The sequence below is a fragment of the Pseudophryne corroboree genome, chromosome 10 (genome assembly GCF_028390025.1).
Source record: "Pseudophryne corroboree isolate aPseCor3 chromosome 10, aPseCor3.hap2, whole genome shotgun sequence".
Taxonomy (NCBI): domain Eukaryota; kingdom Metazoa; phylum Chordata; class Amphibia; order Anura; family Myobatrachidae; genus Pseudophryne; species Pseudophryne corroboree.
Window position 1 is genome coordinate 105,589,370 of NC_086453.1, and position 24,680 is coordinate 105,614,049.

Consider the following 24,680-nt stretch of genomic DNA (forward strand, 5'->3'; position numbering starts at 1 on the left):
TCTCTCTTGGCCTCTTTTGTGGATTACACCAGGAACGAACAAGACCGAGCTTTACTAGATTGTATGTAAGTATAATTGAATTTTCATGTTTTACAGGTACCGGCCCTATTGGACTCTACTGGACAAGTGGATGTGACCGGCGTGGGAGGTAGGTAAGTAATCTCTCCCTCATTTATACAGGTACCCCTATTGGATTCTACTGGACAAGTGGACGTGACCGGCGTGGGATGTAGGTAAGTATGTGTGAGTGTGTAAGTGTGTTTTAATACATTTTTACTATCACGGTGTGATTGTTGTGTTTTTATTTGGATACTTTTTGTTGTTGTAGAACTACAGGTACCAGCGAGCCCGTTATTTCCCTGCATGCTGGTTATCCAAGCACCAGCAAGCAGGGGAGGCTTGCTGAATCTTGTAGTTCCACAACAACAAAAAATATTCTTTTTTTACACACATGGCTATCAGCCTGGCACCCACCGCCCAGGGGTGCTGGGGACAGCCTCGGGCTTCACCACTGTCCCTTGGGTGCCTGGAGGGGTGGGACCCCTTGATTTAAGGGGTCACCACTCCTCCAGGGAACCCCGGCCAGGGGTGACTAGTTGGGGGGGTAATGCCAGGGCCGCAGTGACCAATAGAAAAGTTTTCCCCGGCTGTGGCATTATCTCCCTGGCTAGTGGAGCCCGGTGCTGGTTTTAAAAATACAGGGGACCCCTACATCTTTTGTCCCCCGTATTTTTGGAACCAGGACCGGACTAAGAGCCCGGTGCTGGTTGTCTAAATACGGGGAACCCCTGTCCAATTTTCCGCCAGTATTTAAACAAACAGGACCAGCTGAAAGAGCCCGAGGCTGGTTATACTTAGGAGGGGTAACCTCACACATTTTTTTTTATACATTTTAGTACCCATTCACACCCTTTTCCAAAGATAACCATGCACGGATCTCACTGATCCGTGCATAACTATTGCAACATGCCAGCAAAAAGCAGGTCTCTTTGAAAGCTCCATTTTTTAAAGAATTTTATGCTTTCCCGGCAGTGTTTGGCTAATGTCGGCAGTGATTGGGAATACAAGTTCTTAGTAAATTACCGAGTTCTATTAAATAACACTCGTGTTTGACCGATGGTCTTTTGATTCGTATTTGTGGGCTCAGGGGCAGTAGCGGGCATTGGCTTGGCGGCAGTAGGGGTGATCAGTAGGATTCGGCGGACAATATGGCTGCAGTGCCTCACCAGCCACTGACCTCACCGCACGCCACTGGGGTGTACGGGCTAGTGTGTAATCATTTTTGGGGTGCACATGCCAGGGCCGGATTAAGCCTTGGGGGTGCCTGTGGTACTTAGGACAGGGTGGCTCTGATGGAAGGAGAGGTATCTATTATATTGTGCATACCTCCCAGGAGGGACAAAATGCTCTCTACCTGGACTTAATATATGATTGGCGTCACCTGTGTTAAACTATTTAATTGATAAGAAAGGTATTTCAACACAGGTGCTTGCAATCATACATTAAGATGGAAGTCCAGGTAGAGAGCATTTGTTCCTCTTGGAATGGGTCATGTTGTGAGTATGGATTGTGTATATTAAATTTAAACCAATGGTGTATATTAGATTTAAACTAATAGTTTAATAATGCCTGGGTACTGTTTATAACTTCACCTAATTGAGAGACAACTATTTTATAAAATTTATTGTAGTGGAACAAAGACAACTTGGGGCCTAATTCAGACCTGGACGCTGCAGCGGTCGCAGGCTGAAGCCCAGTGAGGTGTGCGCACGTGCAGTATCCGCACTGCAGGTGCGCACACAGTGAGATGCGAAGGCATCTCACTTGTGCGATCGCCTCTGCCTGATTGGCAGGCAGAGGCGCTCGGTGGCGTTTGGATGGCATTGCAGCGGCATTTGGGGGTGCTGTCTGGACAATGCAGCCATGTCCAGACCGTTTGCGGGATTGGCCGCGGTGGCTGCATGACGTTACACGCAGCCACTTCAACCAGAAACATGGTGGGTAGCAGCCTGCCTTCGCAGCAAGGCTACTCAGCAGGTGCGGTGCTTTCTCACATCTGTGTGGGGAAGGGGCGGGGTGTGTGCAGGGCCTGGCATGTGTACACACTGAACCCATTTTAGAAACGCCTATGCACCTGTACCACCTGCAGTGCAACATGGTTTTACCGAGGTACAAAGTTACTTACTCTTTTTTTTGTTTTACTCCCACCTCTATTTGATGTATTTGTCATCCTATTGAGATGCCCATGGGCTGTGGCGCAAATCCACCCACCGATGTGCACACAAAAGTGCATCATAGATTGACACCAATGGTCTCCAAAACTATGAAAATGGCTCTGTATAAGGACTCAGGGAGAGATGTACAAAGACTTGGCGAGAAATAAAGTGTAGAGAGAAAAAGTACCAGCTAATCAGGCCCAGCGATGGGGGTACATAGGGGACACTTGAGATGGGCCTTGTGATTCCGCAGGGCACCTGGATCCTCAGCAATCTTGGGAGTCCAGTTCCTGTGCTATGCTATAGTCATTTCATCAGAAGAGAAAGTGAAGAGCGGGAGGCCGGGAGCCTGGCTGGCTGGCCGCTGGTAGCTGGCACAATAAAGTTTACTTTGTGCCGAGGCCAACACAGTGTTTGTGATGTCATGGCACTGTGCCACGGGACAGCAGTCGAGCCGAGCCGCCAGATGGAACTGCAGAGTCTAAAGAATGTAAGGGTGGGCTGGGAAGACATAGGTCGGGTGGTGGAGATACAGGAAGGCTGAGCCACAGGAGGAAGAGGAGACTAAAAGATTGGGGAGGGGGCGGTTGCTGACAGACACATGGGAAGGCAGGGCCAAAAGGGGGGGGAGCTGTGAGACACAGGGGAAGGCTGGGTCACAAGGGGAGGAGGAGGGAGAGGCTGAGGGACACAGAGGGGTAGTGAGACTGAGAGAGACAGTGGAATAAGGAGGCTGAGAGACACAGGGGAATAGGGAAGCTGAGAGACAAAGTGTAATGGAGAGGCTGGGAGACACAAGGGAAAGGGGGTATCTACGATACAAGGAGAAGGGGTAGCTGAGAAAAACAGGAATGGGGAGGCTGAGAGACACGGGGGAAGGCTGGATCACAAGGGGAGCAGGAGGCTGAGATACACAGAGGAATGGGGAGACTACGAGAGACAGGGGAATGAGGAGGCTGAGAGACAGGGAAATGAGGAGACTGAGACGCATGGGAAAGAGGGAAGCTGAGAGATACAGGAATGGGGAGGCTGTGAGACACAGGAAAATGGGAACTGTGGATATGATATGTTGGTCGCCGTATCATCCAAGTATACATTCCTCTAGTGCAGTGCAACATGGTTTTGGCCATTTGCTTGCTTTTTTGCTTTACTTACAAACATGAAGGTCCTGTGTTTGAAAAATGACAGGAGCTGATTGGATGGAAGTTTATCTCTCTCCAAGTTTATCACTCTACTAGGCTTATGCTGGTCATACATCAGGACGATATCATTCCAACCAGGCAACTAGTTGCCTGGTTGGAATGATAATCTGGCAGTGTGTTGGAGCAAACGATAATCACTCGTTTGCTCCCACACAGTAAAAAATGTCAGAAAACAGGTTTGATTTTTCCCAACTAATCATTCTAGTGTAGGGGAACTTTCTCCCCAACTGAACGAGAAGTAGGCTGACACTGGCTGGCATTTTCCGCCTACTTCTTCACTATGCTGTTGCCCATTATTTCCAGAATCCCTGGCAGCCTACGATGGTGGCGGCAAAGCCGAGGTAGAGGAGAATAAATGCTGCAGCTGCTGCACATAACTGGGATCTGCGACCTCTGACTCATGGGCGCATGCCACTCCATACTCTAGCTACTCACCAGGACCACCAGGCCCATGCCGCTAAAAGTTCCAGTGGCTATTGCTCCTGCAAACACACCTATACAATCAGGGGCAGATTGGGACGCCGGGACATCATGCCAGTTCCGGGTAGGCTGGCCCTGTTGTACCCTCAGTGGGCTTACTTTCTTGTCCACCAGGCAGGCTGCCGCGATCGGAGCTTAGCCACCACCAACCTTTAACCTTTAACCTTAACCTTTAGTAATTAAGTGGCGAGCGTACTTTTCGGGTACCCTTTTCGGCCGTAGATCCTCCCCCTGGTGAAGTGTCTCCTCCCCTAGGTACGTCACAAGGTCCCTTCTCCCACTCCGATATAGAACCAACCGGCTGTGTAGAGCTGCTCGTGCTCGGTGGGCTGTGCAGTGTGCAGCACTTCCTCACACTGTAAGCTCCGCCCTCTTCATGAAGTCGGCAGGAGGCGGGACCAGCACTCTGCACAGCGCTGTCTGCTTCCATTTAACAAACTACACGCTACAGAGACTTGGAGAATGATAGGAAGAAGTGAGACAGAAGAGACTAGAGTGAGTACAATAAGCTGCAGTGCAGAAAGGTATAAGGATAAGTCAGAGTGAAGAGAGGATGTGAGTTAGGAATGATAGAAGAGGGAAAGAAAAGACTAGGGCACCTGAGGTAGCAAAGAAAAGTAGGTGATAGAGAAAAGAAGGCTACTGAGATGCTCTGTGTATAGTGAGATGCGCTGTGTATAATGAGATACTCTGTGTATAGTGAGATGCTCTGTGTATTGTGAGATGCTCTGTGTATAGTGAGATGCTCTGTGTATTGTGAGATGCTCTGTGTATAGTGAGATGCTCTGTGTATTGTGAGATACTCTGTGTATAGTGAGATGCTCTGTGTATAGTGAGATGCTCTGTGTATGGTGAGATGCTCTGTGTGAGAGGTTAGAAGAGTCAAGGTCAGTATGTTATGTGAGAGATGAGAAAGGAAAAAGTGAGTGAGATGATCTAGAAAAGAAAGGGAGATTAAATGAGAATAAAGACTAAAGGGAAAGGTGAGGCTTCAAAGAGCGTACTGAGTAAATGAAAGGGGTATAGGCACCTGCGTACGCTGTAATCAGCGGCAGATTGGCATGCCGGAATGCTGGACCAGATCCCGTTTGGCTGGTCTGGACGTCCCCTCAGGAGCCTCCGTAATCCCTCATGCTGGCCGACTGCCGCGAGCGGAGCTTAGCTCCAATCGTGGCAGCGTTAAACTGAAGCTAACTGAGAGATGGCCGCCGGTGGAGCTGCTGTGCATGTGCATATATATATATATATATATATATATATATATATATATATAGAACACATAAAACACATAAAACCCGGCACTTCACCTAAATGCTGTAGCCAGTCTTGGTGCCCTCACAGGAAATGAATAGAGGATGGCAATAGTGCGGCACTCAAAGACGTTTTTCATCAAAGAATAAAACTCACGGACACCATGGTCACTGAATTCAACGTTTCAATCCCCACAGGATTTTTGTCTTGACAAAAATCCTGTGGGGATTGAAACGTTGAATTCAGTGACCCTGGTGTCCGTGAGTTTTATTCTTTGATGAAAAACGTCTTTGAGTGCCGCACTATTGCCATCCTCTATATATATATATATATATATATATATATATATATATAAAAACAAATCCAGAAGCCTGGCACTCCATATATCACCTTTACTTAGCTGGTTTCCCGCAGTAGAAGGATATATAGTATGCGACAGACAGCGACACTCCACACAATAATGAACACCGCACAGGAGGTTTGTTTCAACATTTCATTGCCTAAACATAATAATATATGACGTCCTGATGAAAATGCCGTATGTTATGTTTAGGCATTGAAACGTTGAAACATACCTCCTGTGCGGTGTTTATTATTGCGGTGTGGAGTGTCGCTGTCTGTCACATACTATATATACTACAGTATATATATTTTATTATCAACGTTTCAAGCCCGAAACGTTGATAATAGATAATAAAAAGCACGTTCTGCAGCTATTGGAAGACTCTGAGTGCCGCCATGCTGTCAGCATACATTGGGACAGCAAATCCCTGGAGGGCATCGGAGCAAGATATTTTATTAGATAACAGCTAGTGCCGGATTCTTGACTTCATTACTATATACAGTATATATATATATATATATATATATATATATATATATATATATATATATATATAATAGGCAATTTGGAAAGTGGCGGCACTCACCGGAGTTATACGTAGGATTAAGCTCCGAAACATTAGTACTGTGCTGGTGGTAGTGCAGTGTCTTTATTTGAATGTAAAAGTCCGGTGAGTGCAGCCTCTAGCAAATTTCCTGTCTAACTTCTTTAGGATGGCACCGATGCCGTTGTAATGTCTATCAGGAGTGCCGGGCTCTGCTGCAGTTATATATATATTTATAAGTGTATAACGTGCTCTACCTGGTGCAATGTCTATAATGTGCTCTAAGTGTTGCAATGTGTATAACGTGCTCTACTTGGTGCAATGTGTATAACGTGCTCTGCCTGGCGTAAAGTGTATAACGTGTCCTACCTGGTGCAATGTCTAAAATGTGCTCTACGTGTTGCAATGTGTATAAAGTGCTCTACCTGGTGCAATGTCTATAATGTTCTCTATGTATTGCAATGTGTATAACGTGCTTTATCTGGTGCAATGTATATAACGTGCTCTGCCTGGTGCAAAATGTATAACGTGCTCTACCTGGTGCAATGTGTAAATGTGATTTACCTGGTGCAGTGTGTATAATGTGCTCTGCCTGGCACAAAGTGTATAGCGTGCTCTACCTGGTGCAATGTGTATAATGTGCTCTACCCGCTGCAATGTGTATAACGTGCTCATCCTGGTGCAATGTGTAAATGTGCTTTACCTGGTGTAGTGTGTATAATGTGCTCTGCCTAGCACAAAGTGTATAACGTGCTCTACCTGGTGCAATGTGTATAATGTGCTCTACCCGCTGCAATGTGTATAACGTGCTCTACCCGGTGCAATGTGTATAACATGCTTTACCTGGTGCAGCATGTATAATGTGCTTTACCTGGTGCAATATGTATAATGTGCTTTGCCTGGTGCAATGTGTATAATGCGCTCTGCCTGGTGCAAAGTTTATAACGTGCTCTACCTGGTGCAATATGTATAATGTGCTCTACCTGGTGCAATATGTATAATGTGCTTTGCCTGGTGCAATGTGTATAATGCGCTCTGCCTGGTGCAAAGTTTAGAACGTGCTCTACCTGGTGCAATATGTATAATGTGCTTTACCTGGTGTGATGTGTATAATATGCTCTGCCTGGCGCAAAGTGTATAATGTGCTTTACCTGGTGCAATGTGTATAATGTGCTTTACCTGGTGCAATGTGTATAATGTGCTCTGCCTGGGGTAAAGTGTATAGTGAGCTCTACCTGGCACAAAGTGTAGACGTGCTCTATCAGGCGGAATATGTATAATGTGCTCTACCTCGCGCAGTGTGTATAGGAGTTTCTATCTGGTGCAATGTGTGTAAGCGGCACTACTGTGTGGTGTAATGTGAATTGGCGGTATTAGGTGGCCACACTCCTTCCCCACGAAGTCACGCCCCTAACATTTTGCAACGTGCCTACGGCGCGCACTTTCCGTACTTTCTTTAATCAGGCTTTCTGAGCAGTAATCTCTCCCACTTGACAGACTCCACCCACTCAACAGCCCCCCCCCACCCCCCCCTTCCCCCCCTTCCCCCATGAGGGCTGCTTCCATAAATTTCCCGGGCTGGTTTTTGATCCCAATCCGCCCCTGTATACAATCATCGCGACGATCAGCCAACTGCTCTACTACTTTCTGCTAACCAACTGCTTCTAGTGTCTGTTTATGGACACCCTTTAGGAGAGGGTCCTAATCCAGGGTTGTTAATATACAGGAGTGAGACCAGTGGCTTTTATGGTTATATGAAATGCAAAATCACTATTGTTATTATATGTGTATTTATGGCACCACAATATCCAGATTTTATTAAATTATTTTTTTATCGTTATAATAAATTGTGTGATACAGTTACAAACCGTCCATTTGTTTTATAAATTATTCAGCCAGTGCTGGTATACATCGTCTGGTCTATAGTTTTGTATACATAGGGGACTGACAAACCCCATACCAGCTGCTGCTGACAGCGCATCCAACATCTTGTTTTATAATGATAAGAATTGCTTGTATAGGCCGAGCCTTCTTAAATACCTAACTATGGCGTTCCTCCAGCGGGATGTAGTTATGTCACCTGCGGTCAAGAGATCGCCAGTCACAACACCTCCACCTACAATCGGCATGCCGACTAGCAGGGACTATTCCGCCATCGAGCACGCAAGGGGCTTGATGCGCTCGCCCCTGCTGGCATTCCGCTGCCGGGATACTGCCGGAGGTATGCTGACCGGCGGTCACACATACCCAACCCCATATGTTATAGGCGTGTGGATTATTGCATCGACAGTTTCTAGGTCGACACTATAGGTCGACAGGCACTAGGTCGACAGGGTTGGAAAGTCAACAGGGGTTCTAGGTCGACATGGTCTAGGTCGACAGTTCAAAAGGTCAACATGAGTTTTTCATGGTTTTTTTGGTGTTGTTTTCTCCGTACAGTGACTTCGCTCGCCATGCTTCGTGCAAGGTGCCTTGCTCCGCTACTGCTTCGCTCGGTACAGATTACCGTTCCAATCGTAGTCCACGTGGATCGTTAAGTATGAAAAAGTTCAAAAAAGAAAGAAAATGTGAAAAAGCCATGTCGACCTTTTGACCTGTCGACTTAGAACATGTTGACCTAGAGGCCATGTCGACCTTGAAACCATGTCGACCAATAGTGGTCGACCTAAACATTGTCGACCTAGACAGTGTCAATCTTCAGACCGGATCCCTATAGTACATTCCATCCGGTGACATTCTGAGAATATCACAAGATGTACAGTACCTATTCACAGACAGTGAGAAAAGTGCATAATATAATAATACTGTATAATAATCATACAATATCAGCATTTACTGCCTGTGACTTCTAGTAAGTACACAAAGGCTGATGTAGGATACATCTGTGTAAGAATATAGGAATCTTTCTGTCTGATGTCATAATGCTGATGTCATCATACTGATACTGTTCTACAACATAGATTCTCCCCTCCATCACTGGTGACAAATAGCAGTGCATGGGATACAATGGAACTGAATGAACACCACCATGTGGCCTAGGGATTCATCAGTCTTTTCATTTGTTATTTACTTGGCTTTTATTATTTCTGCTAACGGCTGTTTGCTCTGCTCGGAAGAAGACCGCATATATATGAAATATGATCTCCAATTCATGTATCACAAATATTTAACGGGAAAAACAAATATCAAAGAAGTTGTAGAAAAAACGTATCATTTATTTTTCAACCAGGAACTCACTAAGAATAATCCAAAAATTACATTTGTTGGTGAGTATTATATTGTATAATTACACTGATAACTAATAACATTATTCTGCTGCTAAAGTTAAGTGCTATTACTTAAATGAACCTGCCTTGTGTAACAGAGCTTCAAAATAACTGTTCATAAAAATGTACTTATTTGGAATAAGGGCATGATGGCATTGCATGTCACACAGAATACCATAGAGCTATAAGGATTAGAGGTATGTAGCCCCCGATCACAGAGTGTGGCGGCTCTGATTTGCCGTGGCTGGGTCCTGTGTGTGGGCCCTGTCAGGTGACCAGAGATGTTGTGCTGATGTAACGGTGGTATGGTAGTGGTGCAGTACAAATAGGTGTTACAGTATAATGGGTGGCAGACCATCTCTCTTCCGCATACAATGGCATTTTATGTACACTCCATACGTATCCTCTCCAGCACAGTACTTGAGTTGCAATATTTACATCATTACATACATAGCCTATAATTCATACCTCCCAACATCAGAGGTCTCGGCAGTGGAATGGGCCTGGCCACACCACCTGTTTACATGGCAATACCGCTGGTGGATATTTTTTTAAGAAAAATAAAAAAATGTATGCTGCATGTCGTGGAAGCACTTTTCTCCACAGCGTGTGACAGTGCAATACCTCCCAATCCCCTCTCCCACTGTGTAATTTAGGACAAACACACTGAATGCAGGACAATCCTCCAAAATTGGGTCTTTCCCGCCAATAGTGGCACATTTAGAGGCATGGCTATACCATCCTCCTGCACAGTTCTTATGTAGTAGTGTTACAAAAGGTGTCGTGTGGTTTAACACTCACATTTCATAATTAGGCCCTCTTCCATTTTCAACACTGAAGCATCTATTTCTTTGCCCCAGCTTGGCTTTGTGGGCCTACAGCACTTCTGTGCCTCTCAGCTCTCTCTATTGCTTCCCTAAGGGAGGCTATTGCTTCCCTGAGTCTCACTGGGCATCTCCTCCACTCTCTTCCTCTCGTTTTCGCCACTATGAGCCGAGTGTGTAACTGCTCCTGCCTGCAGCAGGCTCCAGCCCCTTCCCCTCACAACTGACTCTAGGTATCACCAACTGTCACTGTGTGACCATGCTCCCCGGTGACTCCTAGCCGCCTGTGCACTAGGGTGTCTGGCCTCACGTTACAGTTATATGTAACTTAAAGTAAGCAATAAGCGGTTCACCATATGGTTACAATTAACTGAAAACATTATTTGATAATAAGACCTTTCCATTTTTGGCCAAATTGAAATGCTGTTATGAAAAAAACTAGGTTACCTTCTGGAGAAAATCTATTTCATAATCAGTGAAGGTCTGTCCCATCTCCAACATACATGTGCAATAGGAGGCGGATTCAGTATGAAAAGCCGTCCGTCAGGAAGCCAGTGGTCAGTATCCCGACGCCGGCATCCCGATTACGGCAATGCCGACAGGTGTGCATTAGGTACGGTAACCTCCCTCCCCTACCTACTAACCCTCCCTGTCTGCAGCCTATCCCTAACCTCCCCTATTGGTGCCTAACACTAGCCTCTCCCCGGTGGTGCCTAAACCTAACCCCCCCTTTCCTGCAGCCTAAACCTAACTCTCCCTCCTTAGTGCCTAACCCTAACACTCCCCCGGTGTTGCCTAACCCTACAGCCTAACCTTAACCCTCCCTTGAGTGTGCCTAAACCTAACCCCCCCCCCCCCCCTTCACAGCCTAAACCTAAGGCGACCGTTCATAATTACCTTCGGGAGCTTGACTGTTGGGATTCTGTTGTCGGGATCCTGATCCTTTTGGGATTCCATCGTAGGTGTTCTGATGGCTGTCAGGATTCTGGTGTCGGTATTACGGCTACCGGGATCTCGGCAGCCGGGATCCTGAACATATACCGGAGCCGGGGCACACTCCACTGGTCCAATGGCTTCCACTGGTAGGGAAATGGGACAGACCCTAGCAGGTAAGGACAGAAGCCCTGTTGGGCCACCAGGAGTCGGCTAAGTATGAGGCTGGGATGGAGTGGGAGGGCAGGGCTGGATAGTGCTGCAGAGGGGGAGGGTGTGTGGTTACAGAGCATCAGGGAGAGGATGGGGACAGAGTGGGTGGGTGGGTGGGGGGAAATGGGTAGAGAGGGGGCTGGGCTGAGTTTGGGTGGGGAGTGTTTAGACCATGGTGACGTGCTGGGTTTCTTTACTGGTATACAGTCATTTACAACTGCAGTACATTTTATAAAGCTGAAATACTAATATGATTCAGTTTCTTGGGACTATTGGGGCTGTAACTCACTGATTTACAGAACTTTTTTTATATACTTAAATAATCAATAAAACACACCCTTTACATACTTGGACACAAATGTAGTTCAGCACAAATCCTTGGGAACACAGCCATTTAGTCATCGCTATGCTGGAGAGTGGAAGCAATTTTCCTGTAGCACACATCCTCCTAATTCTTCTTCTAATGGTCTCCTCCATGGTGGGCAGAGTGACAACATTGGGAGAGATGTATCAAACCTTCCATGGGGTACAAGTGAAGGTGTTGCTCATAGCAACTAAATATTCTATCTATCATTTTATAGAATGTACTATATAAATAACAGCTAGAATTTGATTGGTTGCTATGGGAAACATCTTTGCTTGTCCACTTTAGGTAATACATATCCCCCCACAATCACTGTGTTCCACATAAGATTTATAAACTCTCAAGGGAGTCAGGGACATCAGCCACTGTTTTAGGAGTCTCCCAGAAATTTAGTGAGAGTCGGCAAGTATGACAGTGGACAGAGACAGTGGAGCCAAATATAACATACACAGGTACAGTTTTGATTAATTTATTGTACGTAAGTGTGCAAATAATTTATTATACTTTTGTGAAACTCTGGGCACGTGGGGAAAGAAAGAGTGTAGCTTAATACAGGTCACATTGCACCGCTAATGAAAAATAATCTATTTAGATTAATTGTATTTTAAATTAATGAACCTAATATGGCCCGGCCCCTAACGATGGACTTTTCTAAGTAAATGAGGGCTTAAAATAAGCCTGAGGTGATATAAGCACCATAGTAAATAAAGATTATTTTTTTTCCTATTCTCTTGGTTAGGATTTAGGGTATAGTTGATTGACCGTTTTTTTCTTGGGGCCATAGTCAATAGCTGAGTAGAAGGGGTAAATTTAAGCAGTACATATATGCCCAGGAAGGGATAATTCTCTAGGTTGTGTTATTTTTCATGTTATGTATGTTCTACTTTTCTCCTGCAGGGGAGATGTGAAATTTATGCTCTCCACAAGCCATTTTGAGCACAAGTATGGTTGGGGGACATTCCCACTTTTATACATAGTGAGTCCAATACTAAGCTAATTAAGGTGGGGTGATACTCATCCATCAGGGTTGCACCCCCCATTTTATGTAATTGTGCTGTTCTGCCTCCTACCTGCTTTTCACAATTTATTAAGAAAAGTTGTGATCTGTAAGTGCAAATCACTGTATCCATGGGATCAATCCAATTACCCGCTTTTGCACTTGCAGGTGTAAGTGCAGCTATAAACTGTACTTACAATACCGCCAGATTTGTAGACTTTAGCTCACTGCCACATACGGTTGTTTATGAGATCTACAAATCTAGGGCTAGATAGGGCTCCAAAAGGGGTGGGGGGGGGGGGGGGGGGGGGAGTTCCGATGATGTTGCCGGTGTTTACAAGCTGTTGCAACTTACTCCGCTCGAGTGCGGAGACAAGTCAGTTGGATTGACCACCATGTGTTTATTTTAGGTTTTGCTTTAAGGGTTATGCTTGATTATTTGTTTATTTTTGGGTCATTTGGTTATTTTATGTAGAATGGTAAACTGCTAGGCAGCTTATTATTTATACTGTTTTTTTATATATATTGTTGCCATAAAGTAATTAAAATAACTGTTACCATGTTTATTTGCTCCTTTATCCTGCACCTCAATATTCTAATGGTAAACAAATGACAGAACTGCATTTTATATTGTTGTTGTTCTAGATCGAGCAGCGATTCAGAAAGTGAATGCAAACATTGCAGTGAAAATAAGGCTGTTACTTGAGAAATATAAAGGTAAAAATTACACTTATTGATGGAAAGTAGTCTTTGCTGGGGCAACAGTGAGCAATTAGCAAAGATATCCTGACAATTTAACTAGAGGCCATTTGCATTGCATTTGAATCACGGTACCCTAGAATATGACTTTTTTTGCACCCCTAGGCCAAAAATTTAGAAAGAAATAATAAATTAAGTAAATTGTGTTTAGATTTCTTCCTTAGGTTCAATTGTGAGGTGAGGGACAAGATTTGCTTCTATTTGTCCACATATTTTATGATTGACAGCCACCATCACTGGTTTTGCCCATTAATTTGACAATAGATAATTTTAATTGGTTCTGGACCACCAACCCAGGGCACCCCTGCAAGTGTCCTAAGGCACCCCAGGGTGCCACGGCACACAGTTTGAGAACCACTGGCCTAGACTATTTCCAATTATTAACTGATAATTAGGCAGTACAGGGTACCCTTGGGGGGTGAGTGGGGGTTGTACCACAAGGCACTTTATGGCCATTGATCTATAGCCACTGGGGTTGGGGGATAGTGTTACATAGTGTAATATGTTATGTTATATAATGTAATGGTATTTTCTGTTAGGCACCACCCAATGAGGATTTTTTTTTTTTTTATGAAATATGAATAAATATGCTTTAAAATAGATTTTTGGTTATTTAATTATGTAATAAATCACCTGTCAATTTCTAAAGCATTTTTTGATAAAATTAGTGAGTTAAATGTTTAAGGGTGTGTGCAAAATAGAAATCAGTATGGAAATCACTTTACTTAATTTAATAAAGAAACAAATGGGAGAAGATCCAAACATAAATGAAATAACTAAAAGAGCAGATTAACCTTCCCCTAACGAATTCCTGAGCTATAGAGATTGGGTTAATAAGAAATATTGAGACCCGAATTTGACACCTCAATGGTCCCTTTATACTATGTAAATAAATAAAATCTATAAATAAAACACATTCATTCGTTAAACGTATGTTTATTGTTTACTGAAATAAAAACTTTCAAACTCTTACTATTTTAATAAACAACAAACTGTATATATTCCACAGTGATGTTCGTGTAATCCAATGGAACCTTTTCTTAATCTTTAATCGATAGAAAATATTCTTTATATGTAATCCAGTGAGAATTTTTTTTTCTTTTTTGCAAGTAAAGTTTATTGAGGAATTTCAAGATGTACAAACAAATATAAAACACCACAACCAAAACATAAAATATACAGTGCTTACAGACACAAATACATATATTTAAAGAATAATGGAGTACGAAGAGAATCACAATATATGGGCGTGTAACCATGGTATAGTAACAAAATCAAAACTGTCACTGCTGTGTCACATGGGTGTGGTTCATCAAATCGACAGTGTCTAGGTCGACAATGTTTAGGTCGACCACTATAGGTCGACAGTCACTAGGTCGACATGGATGGAAGGTCGACAGGGTTTCTAGGTCGACATGTGCTAGGTCGACAGGTCTAAAGGTCGACATGAGGATTTTTTTTTTTGGGGTGTCGTTTTCTTCGTAGAGTGACCGAGATCCCAAATTAGTGCACCGCTTCGCTCGCCATGCTTCGGGCATGGTACCTTCGCTCCGCTACCGCTTCGCTCGGCACACTTTACCGTTCCAATCGTAGTCCACGTGGATCGTTAAGTATGAAAAAAAAAAAAAAAAGTGAAAAACTCACGTCGACCTTTAGACCTGTCGACCTAGCACATGTCGACCTAGAAACCCTGTCGACCTTCCATCCATGTCGACCTAGTGACTGTCGACCTATAGTGGTCGACCTAAACATTGTCGACCTAGACACTGTCGATCTTCAGACCGGATCCCGTGTCACATATCTACCTTCATCAAGTTTATCAGTGACCGGCCTCGCCAGCTTTTCCTGCTAGCCCGACATTTTTTATTTGCCATTTATCTTTTTGGAATTTTTGGATTCTTGGGCAATCCTGTCTAGTTCACCGCAAGTTGCTTTCTGTGCACTCACCAGTCCTGCTTCTCTGTCACTCACACTTTCCTGCTAGCATGTCCAGCCTGGTGACCTTGTCCAGATGATGGGGTGGTAGTGGTGGACATGTCCATCAACACTCTAATGCCTATATTCTACTGGCCAGTACAGATAACAAAGCTACAATGTCTTTTTCAGTAATCAACATATTGACATAAATACTAGTTTTTGGTTTTCACATTTGACAACTACTTTTGACAAACTGTCACTTGAAAAATTCTAGATATTGAAAATTCTGTGTTCTGGGAGCAGCTGGATGACGAAAAGGATGACATCACCAGAACCTTTCTGAATAGGTCTAAGGCCATACCACTGCTTGGTAAGTTTTGTGTGCAAAATATTTCTTCATTGTTGCATATGAACACAAACACAAAAATACTTGAATATATTAAATAGGGGGTGTGCTAATTTAGTGGAAGGACATGTAGCTATGTAATCCCCTCATCCCACTTACAGATGTAGTACATGTGACACTGTCCGGGCAAATCTGCTGGGCAAACTGAGCAGCCATGCTTTGTTTGCAGAGTGAATGAAACTAGCCAGCATGCAGAGGCCACATTGGCTGCTAGGTGATCAGGCCTGGGTGCTGGAGTCCAATAAGTCTTGACACTTCTACTTTAGGTGGTCATTCCGAGTTGTTCGCTCGTTGCCGATTTTCGCTATGCTGCGATTTGTTGCTAAATGCGCATGGTACGCAGAGCGCATGCGGTAAGTTATTTAACACAAAACTTAGTAGATTTGCTGGTGTTCGTGCAACGCTTTTCAGTCGCACTGCTGATCGGTAAATGATTGACAGGAAAGGGGCGTTTCTGGGTGGTAACTGAGCGTTTTCCGGGAGTTTGCTAAAAAACGCAGGCGTGTCAGGGAAAAACGCAGGAGTGTCTGGAGAAACGGGGGAGTGGCTGGCCGAACGCAGGGCGTGTTTGCGACGTCAAACCAGGAACTAAACGGACTGAGCTGATCGCAATCTAGGAGTAGGTCTGGAGCTACTCAGAAACTGCAAAGAATTATTTAGTAGCAGTTCTGCTAATCTTTCGTTCGCTATTCTGCTAAACTAAGATACACTCCCAGAGGGTGGCGGCCTAGCGTGTGCAATGCTGCTAAAGGCAGCTAGCGGGCGAACAACTCGGAATGAGGGCCTTTAACAGAGCATGGGCCCTCATTCCGAGTTGTTCGCTCGTAAGAATTTTTCGCAACGGAGCGATTAGTCGCAAACTGTGCATGCGCAACGTTCGCAGTGCGTCTGCGCCAAGTAAATTTGCAAAAGAGTTTGGTATTTTACTCACGGCCTAACGAAGAAATGTCATCATTCTGGTGATCGGAGTGTGATTGACAGGAAGTGGGTGTTTCTGGGCGGAAACTGGCCGTTTTATGGGTGTGTGCGAAAAAACGCTTGCGTTTCTGGGAAAAACGTGGGAGTGTCTGAAGAAACGGGGGAGTGTCTGGGTGAACGCTGTGTGTTTGTGACGTCAAACCAGGAACGAAACTGACTGCACTGATCGCAGTGGCTGAGTAAGTCTCGAGCTACTCAGAAACGGCTAAGAAATTTCTATTCGCAATTCTGCTAAGCTAAGATTCCCTCCCAGTAGGCGGCAGCTTAGCGTGTGCAATGCTGCTAAAAGCAGCTAACGAGCGAACAACTCGGAATGAGGGTCATGGTGCAGGCCGTGAGTGTATTTCATTGGAGAAACTTTTTAAAGGTGGCCACCCACTAAGCTGGATATATGCAAAAAAGCTTTCTGACGCAGGGCCTGATTCTGAATTGTTTTCAAACCCAATGGTTTATGCACAAATACAATGTTCGGGGGGGTGTGCATGTGCAAGACTGTTCTGCGCATGTGGCTCCTGTGATATCGCACACAACACACACCCGTCCCCTCTGTAGCCACAGCATGACTGACATTCTGCAATGTTTGGAAGGCATAGCAGGGGTGGCGACCAGGTCGGTTTAATAAAATGCGTGCGAGTTGCCCCCATTTTATAGGCATGCCGGGCTCAGGGTTGGGGTTGCCAGATGCAGATTTCCTGGACCTAGCTGACAGGATCCGACAGGCAGCCTGAATAAACTCCGACTGACCATTGCAAGTCGTTACCGATGGTCGTGTTGGTGATCCGATGCTTCATCCTCAGACACAGCACTCGGATCTCACAGAAGCATGCAAGAGGAGTCTATCTGCTATCTTCTTGTGGCTGTTCAATACCTTAAAAATCGGAATTAGGTCCTGAGGGCCTTATTGAGATTCATTTGGAATTGCCATGCATCACATTTTTCCAGCCAGTGTGCATGCGCAGGGCCCGTTCTATCTAGTTTTTTGTTTTGATGTGAGATGGGACATGTGTGGTCCTTGTTACTGGCACAGTGCCTAGCATGAGATGGGACATGTGTGGTCCTTGTTGCTGGCACAGAGCCTAGCATGAGATGGGACATGTGTGGTCCTTGTTACTGGCACAGTACCTAACATGAGATGGGACATGTGTGGTCCTTGTTACTGGCACAGTGCCTAGCATGAGATGGGACATGTGTGGTCCTTGTTGCTGGACAGTACCTAACATGAGATGGGACATGTGTGGTCCTTGTTACGGGCACAGTGCCTAGCATGAGATGGGACATGTGTGGTCCTTGTTGCTGGCACAGTACCTAACATGAGATGGGACATGTGTGGTCCTTGTTACTGGCACAGTACCTAACATGAGATGGGACATGTGTGGTCCTTGTTACTGGCACAGTGCCTAGCATGAGATGGGACGTGTGTGGTCCTTGTTACTGGCACAGTGCCTAGCATGAGATGGGACATGTGTGGTCCTTGTTGCTGGACAGTACCTAACATGAGATGGGACATGTGTGGTCCTTGTTGCTGGACAGTACCTAACATGAGATGGGACATGTGTGGTCCTTGTTACTGGCACAGTGCCTAGCATGAGATGGGACATGTGTGGTCCTTGTTACTGGCACAGTGCCTAGCATGAGATGGGACATGTGTGGTCCTTGTTGCTGGACAGTACCTAACATGAGATGGGACATGTGTGGTCCTTGTTGCTGGACAGTACCTAACATGAGATGGGACATGTGTGGTCCTTGTTGCTGGACAGTACCTAACATGAGATGGGACATGTGTGGTCCTTGTTGCTGGCACAGTGCCTAGCATGAGATGGGACATGTGTGGTCCTGGTTGCTGGCACAGTACCTAACATGAGATGGGACATGTGTGGTCCTTGTTACTGGCACAGTACCTAACATGAGATGGGACATGTGTGGTCCTTGTTACTGGCACAGTACCTAACATGAGATGGGACATGTGTGGTCCTTGTTACTGGCACAGTGCCTAGCATGAGATGGGACATGTGTGGTCCTTGTTACTGGCACAGTGCCTAGCATGAGATGGGACATGTGTGGTCCTTGTTGCTGGACAGTACCTAACATGAGATGGGACATGTGTGGTCCTTGTTGCTGGACAGTACCTAACATGAGATGGGACATGTGTGGTCCTTGTTTCTGGACAGTACCTAACATGAGATGGGACATGTGTGGTCCTTGTTGCTGGCACAGTACCTAACATGAGATGGGACATGTGTGGTCCTTGTTACTGGCACAGTGCCTAGCATGAGATGGGACATGTGTGGTCCTTGTTACTGGCACAGTGCCTAGCATGAGATGGGACATGTGTGGTCCTTGTTGCTGGACAGTACCTAACATGAGATGGGACATGTGTGGTCCTTGTTGCTGGACAGTACCTAACATGAGATGGGACATGTGTGGTCCTTGTTGCTGGACAGTACCTAACATGAGATGGGACATGTGTGGTCCTTGTTACTGGCACAGTACCTAGCATGAGATGGGACATGTGTGGTCCTTGTTGCTGGCACAGTGCCTAGCCTGAGATGGGACTTGTGTGATCCTTGTTGCTGGCACAGTGCTTAGCCTGAGATGGGACATGTGTGGTCCTTGTTGCTGGCACAGTGCCTAGCCTGAGATGTGACATGTGTGATCCTTGTTGCTGGCACAGTGCCTAGCCTGAGATGGTACATGTGTGGTTGTTGTTGCTTGCACAGAGCCTAGCATGAGATGGTACATGTGTGGTCCTTGTTACTGGCACAGTACCTAGCATGAGATGGGACATGTGTGGTCCTTGTTGCTGGCACAGTACCTAACATGAGATGGGACATGTGTGGTCCTTGTTACTGGCACAGTACCTAGCATGAGATGGGACATGTGTGGTCCTTGTTGCTGGCACAGTTCCTAACATGAGATGGGACATGTGTGATCCTTGTTGCTGGCACAGTACCTAACATGAGATGGGACATGTGTGGTCCTTGTTACTGGCACAGTACCTAGCATGAGATGGGACATGTGTGGTCCTTGTTGCTGGCACAGTTCCTGATGGGACATGTGTGGTCCTTGTTACTGGCACAGTACCTAGCATGAGATGTGACATATGTGGTACTTGTTGCTGGCACAGTACCTAACATGAGATGTGACATGTGTGGTCCTTGTTACTGGCACAGTACCTAGCATGAGATGGGACATGTGTGGTCCTTGTTGCTGGCACAGTACCTAACATGAGATGGGACATGTGTGGTAGCATGAGATGGGACATGTGTGGCCCTTGTTGCTGGCTCAGAGCCTAGCATGAGATGGGACATGTGTGGCCCTTGTTGCTGGCACAGAGCCTAGCATGAGATGGGACATGTGTGGCCCTTGTTGCTGGCACAGAGTCTAGCCTGAGATGGGACATGTGTGATCCTTGTTGCTGGCACAGTGCCTAGCCTGAGATGGGACATGTGTGGTCCTTGTTGCTGGTACAGTGCCTAGCCTGAGATGGGACATGTGTGGTCCTTGTTGCTGGCACAGTGCCTAGCCTAAGATGGGACATGTGTGGTCCTTGTTGCTGGCACAGTGCCTAGCCTGAGATGGGACTTGTGGGATCCTTGTTGCTGGCACAGTGCCCAGCCTGAGATGGGACATGTGTGGTCCTTGTTGCTGGCACAGTGCCTAGCCTGAGATGTGACATGTGTGATCCTTGTTGCAGGCACAGTACCTAACATGAGATGGGACTTGTGTGGTCCTTGTTACTGGCACATTACCTAGCATGAGATGGGACATGTGTGGTCCTTATTGCTTGCACAGTACCTAACATGAGATGGGACATGTGTGGTAGCATGAGATGGGACATGTGTGGCCCTTGTTGCTGGTACAGTACCTAGCATGAGATGGGACATGTGTGGTCCTTGTTGCTGGCACAGTACCTAACATGAGATGGGACATGTGTGGTCCTTGTTGCTGGCACAGTACCTAACATGAGATGGGACATGTGTGGTCCTTATTGCTGGCACAGTACCTAACATGAGATGGGACATGTGTGGTAGCATGAGATGGGACATGTGTGACTTTTGTTACTGGCACAGTACCTAGCATGAGATGGGACATGTGTGGTCCTTGTTGCTGGCACAGTACCTAACATGAGATGTGACATGTGTGGTCCTTGTTACTGGCACAGTACCTAGCATGAGATGGGACATGTGTGGCCCTTGTTGCTGGCACAGAGCCTAGCATGAGATGGGACATGTGTGGCCCTTGTTGCTGGCACAGAGCCTAGCATGAGATGGGACATGTGTGATCCTTGTTGCTGGCACAGTGCCTAGCCTGAGATGGGACATGTGTGGTCCTTGTTGCAGGCACAGTGCCTAGCCTGAGATGGTACATGTGTGGTCGTTGTTGCTGGCACAGAGCCTAGCATGAGATGGGACATGTGTGGTCCTTGTTGCTGGCACAGTACCTAACATGAGATGGGACATGTGTGGTCCTTGTTACTGGCACATTACCTAGCATGAGATGGGACATGTGTGGTAGCATGAGATGGGACATGTGTGGCCCTTGTTGCTGGTACAGTACCTAGCATGAGATGGGACATGTGTGGTCCTTGTTGCTGGCACAGAGCCTAGCATGAGATGGGACATGTGTGGTCCTTGTTGCGGGCACAGTGCCTAACATGAGATGGGACATGCGTGGTCCTAGTTGCTGGCATAGTGCCTAGCATGAGATGGGACATGCGTGGTCCTTGTTGCTAGCACAGTGCCTAACATGAGATGGGACATGTGTGGTCCTTGTTGCTGGCACAGTACCTAACATGAGATGGTACATGTGTGGTCCTTGTTGCTGGACAGTACCTAACATGAGATGGGACATGTGTGATCCTTGTTGCTGGCACAGTACCTAGCATGAGATGTGACATGTGTGGTCCTTGTTGCTGGCACAGTACCTAACATGAGATGGGACATGTGTGGTCCTTGTTGCTGGCACAGTACCTAACATGAGATGGGACATGTGTGGTCCTTGTTACTGGCACATTACCTAGCATGAGATGGGACATGTGTGGTCCTTATTGCTGGCACAGTACCTAACATGAGATGGGACATGTGTGGTAGCATGAGATGGGACTTGTGTGACTCTTGTTACTGGCACAGTACCTAGCATGAGATGGGACATGTGTGGTCCTTGTTGCTGGCACAGTACCTAACATGAGATGTGACATGTGTGGTCCTTGTTACTGGCACAGTACCTAGCATGAGATGGGACATGTGTGGTCCTTGTTGCTGGCACAGTACCTAACATGAGATGGGACATGTGTGGTAGCATGAGATGGGACATGTGTGGCCCTTGTTGCTGGCACAGAGCCTAGCATGAGATGGGACATGTGTGGCCCTTGTTGCTGGCACAGAGCCTAGCATGAGATGGGACATGTGTGATCCTTGTTGCTGGCACAGTGCCTAGCCTGAATGGGACATGTGTGGTCGTTGTTGCTGGCACAGTGCCTAGCCTGAGATGGGACATGTGTGATCCTTGTTGCTGGCACAGTGCCTAGCCTGAGATGGGACATGTGTGGCCCTTGTTGCTGGCACAGAGCCTAGCATGAGATGGGACATGTGTGGTCCTTGTTGCTGGCACAGTGCCTAGCCTGAGATGGGACATGTGTGATCCTTGTTGCTGGCACAGTGCCTAGCCTGAGATGGGACATGTGTGGTCCTTGTTGCAGGCACAGTGCCTAGCCTGAGATGGTACATGTGTGGTCGTTGTTGCTGGCACAGAGCCTATCATGAGATGGGACATGTGTGGTCCTTGTTGCTGGCACAGTACCTAACATGAGATGGGACATGTGTGGTCCTTGTTACTTGCACATTACCTAGCATGAGATGGGACATGTGTGGTAGCATGAGATGGGACATGTGTGGTCCTTGTTGCTGGCACAGAGCCTAGCATGAGATGGGACATGTGTGGTCCTTGTTGCTGGCACAGTGCCTAGCAGGAGATGGGACATGTGTGGTCCTTGTTGCTGGCACAGTACCTAACATGAGATGGGACATGTGTGATCCTTGTTGCTGGTACAGTACCTAGCATGAGATGGGACATGTGTGGTCCTTGTTGCTGGCACAGTACCTAACATGAGATGGGACATGTGTGATCCTTGTTGCTGGACAGTACCTAACATGAGATGGGACATGTGTGATCCTTGTTGTTGGCACAGTACCTAGCATGAGATGGGACATGTGTGGTCCTTGTTGCTGGCACAGTACCTAACATGAGATGGGACATGTGTGGTCCTTGTTGCTGGCACAATACCTAACATGAGATGGGACATGTGTGGTCCTTATTGCTGGCACAGTACCTAACATGAGAGGGGACATGTGTGGTAGCATGAGATGGGACATGTGTGGCCCTTGTTGCTGGCACAGTACCTAGCATAAGATGGGACATGTGTGGCCCTTGTTGCTGGCACAGAGCCTAGCATGAGATGGGACATGTGTGGTCCTTTTTGCTGGCACAGTACCTAACATGAGATGGGACATGTGTGGTCCTTGTTGCTGGCACAGTAACTAACATGAGATGGGACATGTGTGGTCCTTGTTGCTGGCACAGTGCCTAACATGGGATGGGACATGCGTGGTCCTTGTTACTGACACAGAGCCTAGCATGAGATGGGACATGTGTGATCCTTGTTACTGACACAGAGCCTAGCATGAGATGGGACATGTGTGGTCCTTATTGCTGGCACAGTACCTAACATGAGAGGGGACATGTGTGGTAGCATGAGATGGGACATGTGTGGCCCCTGTTGCTGGCACAGTACCTAGCATTAGATGGGACATGTGTGGCCCTTGTTGCTGGCACAATACCCAACATGAGATGGGACATGTGTGGTCCTTGTTACTGGCACAGTACCTAGCATGAGATGGGACATGTGTGGTCCTTGTTACTGGCACAGAGCCTAGCATGAGATGGGACATGTGTGATCCTTGTTGCTGGGCACAATACCCAACATGAGATGGGACATGTGTGGTCCTTGTTACTGGCACAGTACCTAGCATGAGATGGGACATGTGCGGTCCTTGTTACTGGCACACTACTTAACATGAGATGGGACACATGTGGTCCTCCTCACTACTTGCAAAGAGCAATATAGGTTTGTTGTTTTTTTGAGGGGTGCTTCAGTGGCAAACGCAGGATTTGCAATGGGGGGTTTCCAGAACTGGGTGGAGCCAAGCACGGGGGTGGGGACTGAGGTGACTCAGTATATGCTGGGTCCGTAAAACTGTGTGTGTGTGTGTGTGTGTGTGTGTGTGTGTATATATATATATATATATACACACACACACACACACACACATATACATATACACATGGCATATTAACTATGCATACATACATATATATATATACATACATACAGTACACGTATTTATAAGCATGTATATATATCATATGTGTGTGTGTTCATATGTATGCACATGGATATATATGCACTATAATTAAAATAAAATAAACTTTTATTAAGCTCTGACAAGTGCCACCAGGAAGACAGCCGGCTGCAGAGGACGCTAGACAGCCATTAATAATACTCATGCAGCAATAAAAAAAAATAAAAAAAGGGGGGATATCTATTAGTGATGAGCGGAGTAAAACCGAATCCGCTCATCACTAATATCTATCTAGGTGCTCGGAAACCCCCCTGCATGCGCCACTGGGCTTGGCAGTTTTAAGTTTACCCTGAACACCAAAAAACCCTAGTTACGCCTCTGCCTCCAGTACATTGATTAAGGCCACTGGCCACCTTCTACACTACCCTGTTAACTTATTTGCCACTTTCTTTGGGATTCAGGATGATATTCTGACTTTTTCATGTACTTTACATAGGTGGCACACTACAGAATGAATGTGTAACATCCATGACTTGCCATTTCTAATGGAATTGCAGAGGAATCAGGCACACACTTCATGAAAATTCCTGCGAAACACTAGAGATGTGCACTTGAAATTTTTCGGGTTT

At 46.1% G+C, this 24,680-nt stretch overlaps 2 protein-coding genes across 5 annotated transcripts in view; one reads left to right on the top strand and one right to left on the bottom strand.

Annotated features, from left to right (window-relative positions):
- The window catches only part of IZUMO3 (IZUMO family member 3), a 126,976-nt gene extending 116,586 nt beyond the window's left edge, over positions 1-10,390 (bottom strand). Inside the window, exon 1 of one of the 4 annotated variants that reach the window (XM_063942699.1) lies at positions 10,104-10,390. In XM_063942699.1, the coding sequence (XP_063798769.1) occupies positions 10,104-10,105 (2 nt within the window). In that variant the 5' untranslated portion in view covers positions 10,106-10,390. The remainder of the gene's footprint in view (positions 1-10,103) is intronic. The other 3 variants (XM_063942697.1, XM_063942698.1, XM_063942700.1) reach the window with 3 other exon arrangements.
- The window catches only part of TEX51 (testis expressed 51), a 70,623-nt gene continuing 54,924 nt past the window's right edge, over positions 8,982-24,680 (top strand). The window contains exons 1-3 of the mRNA XM_063942693.1: positions 8,982-9,302; positions 13,279-13,350; positions 15,584-15,679. Of these exons, the coding sequence (XP_063798763.1) occupies positions 9,053-9,302; positions 13,279-13,350; positions 15,584-15,679 (418 nt within the window). The 5' untranslated portion in view covers positions 8,982-9,052. The remainder of the gene's footprint in view (positions 9,303-13,278; positions 13,351-15,583; positions 15,680-24,680) is intronic.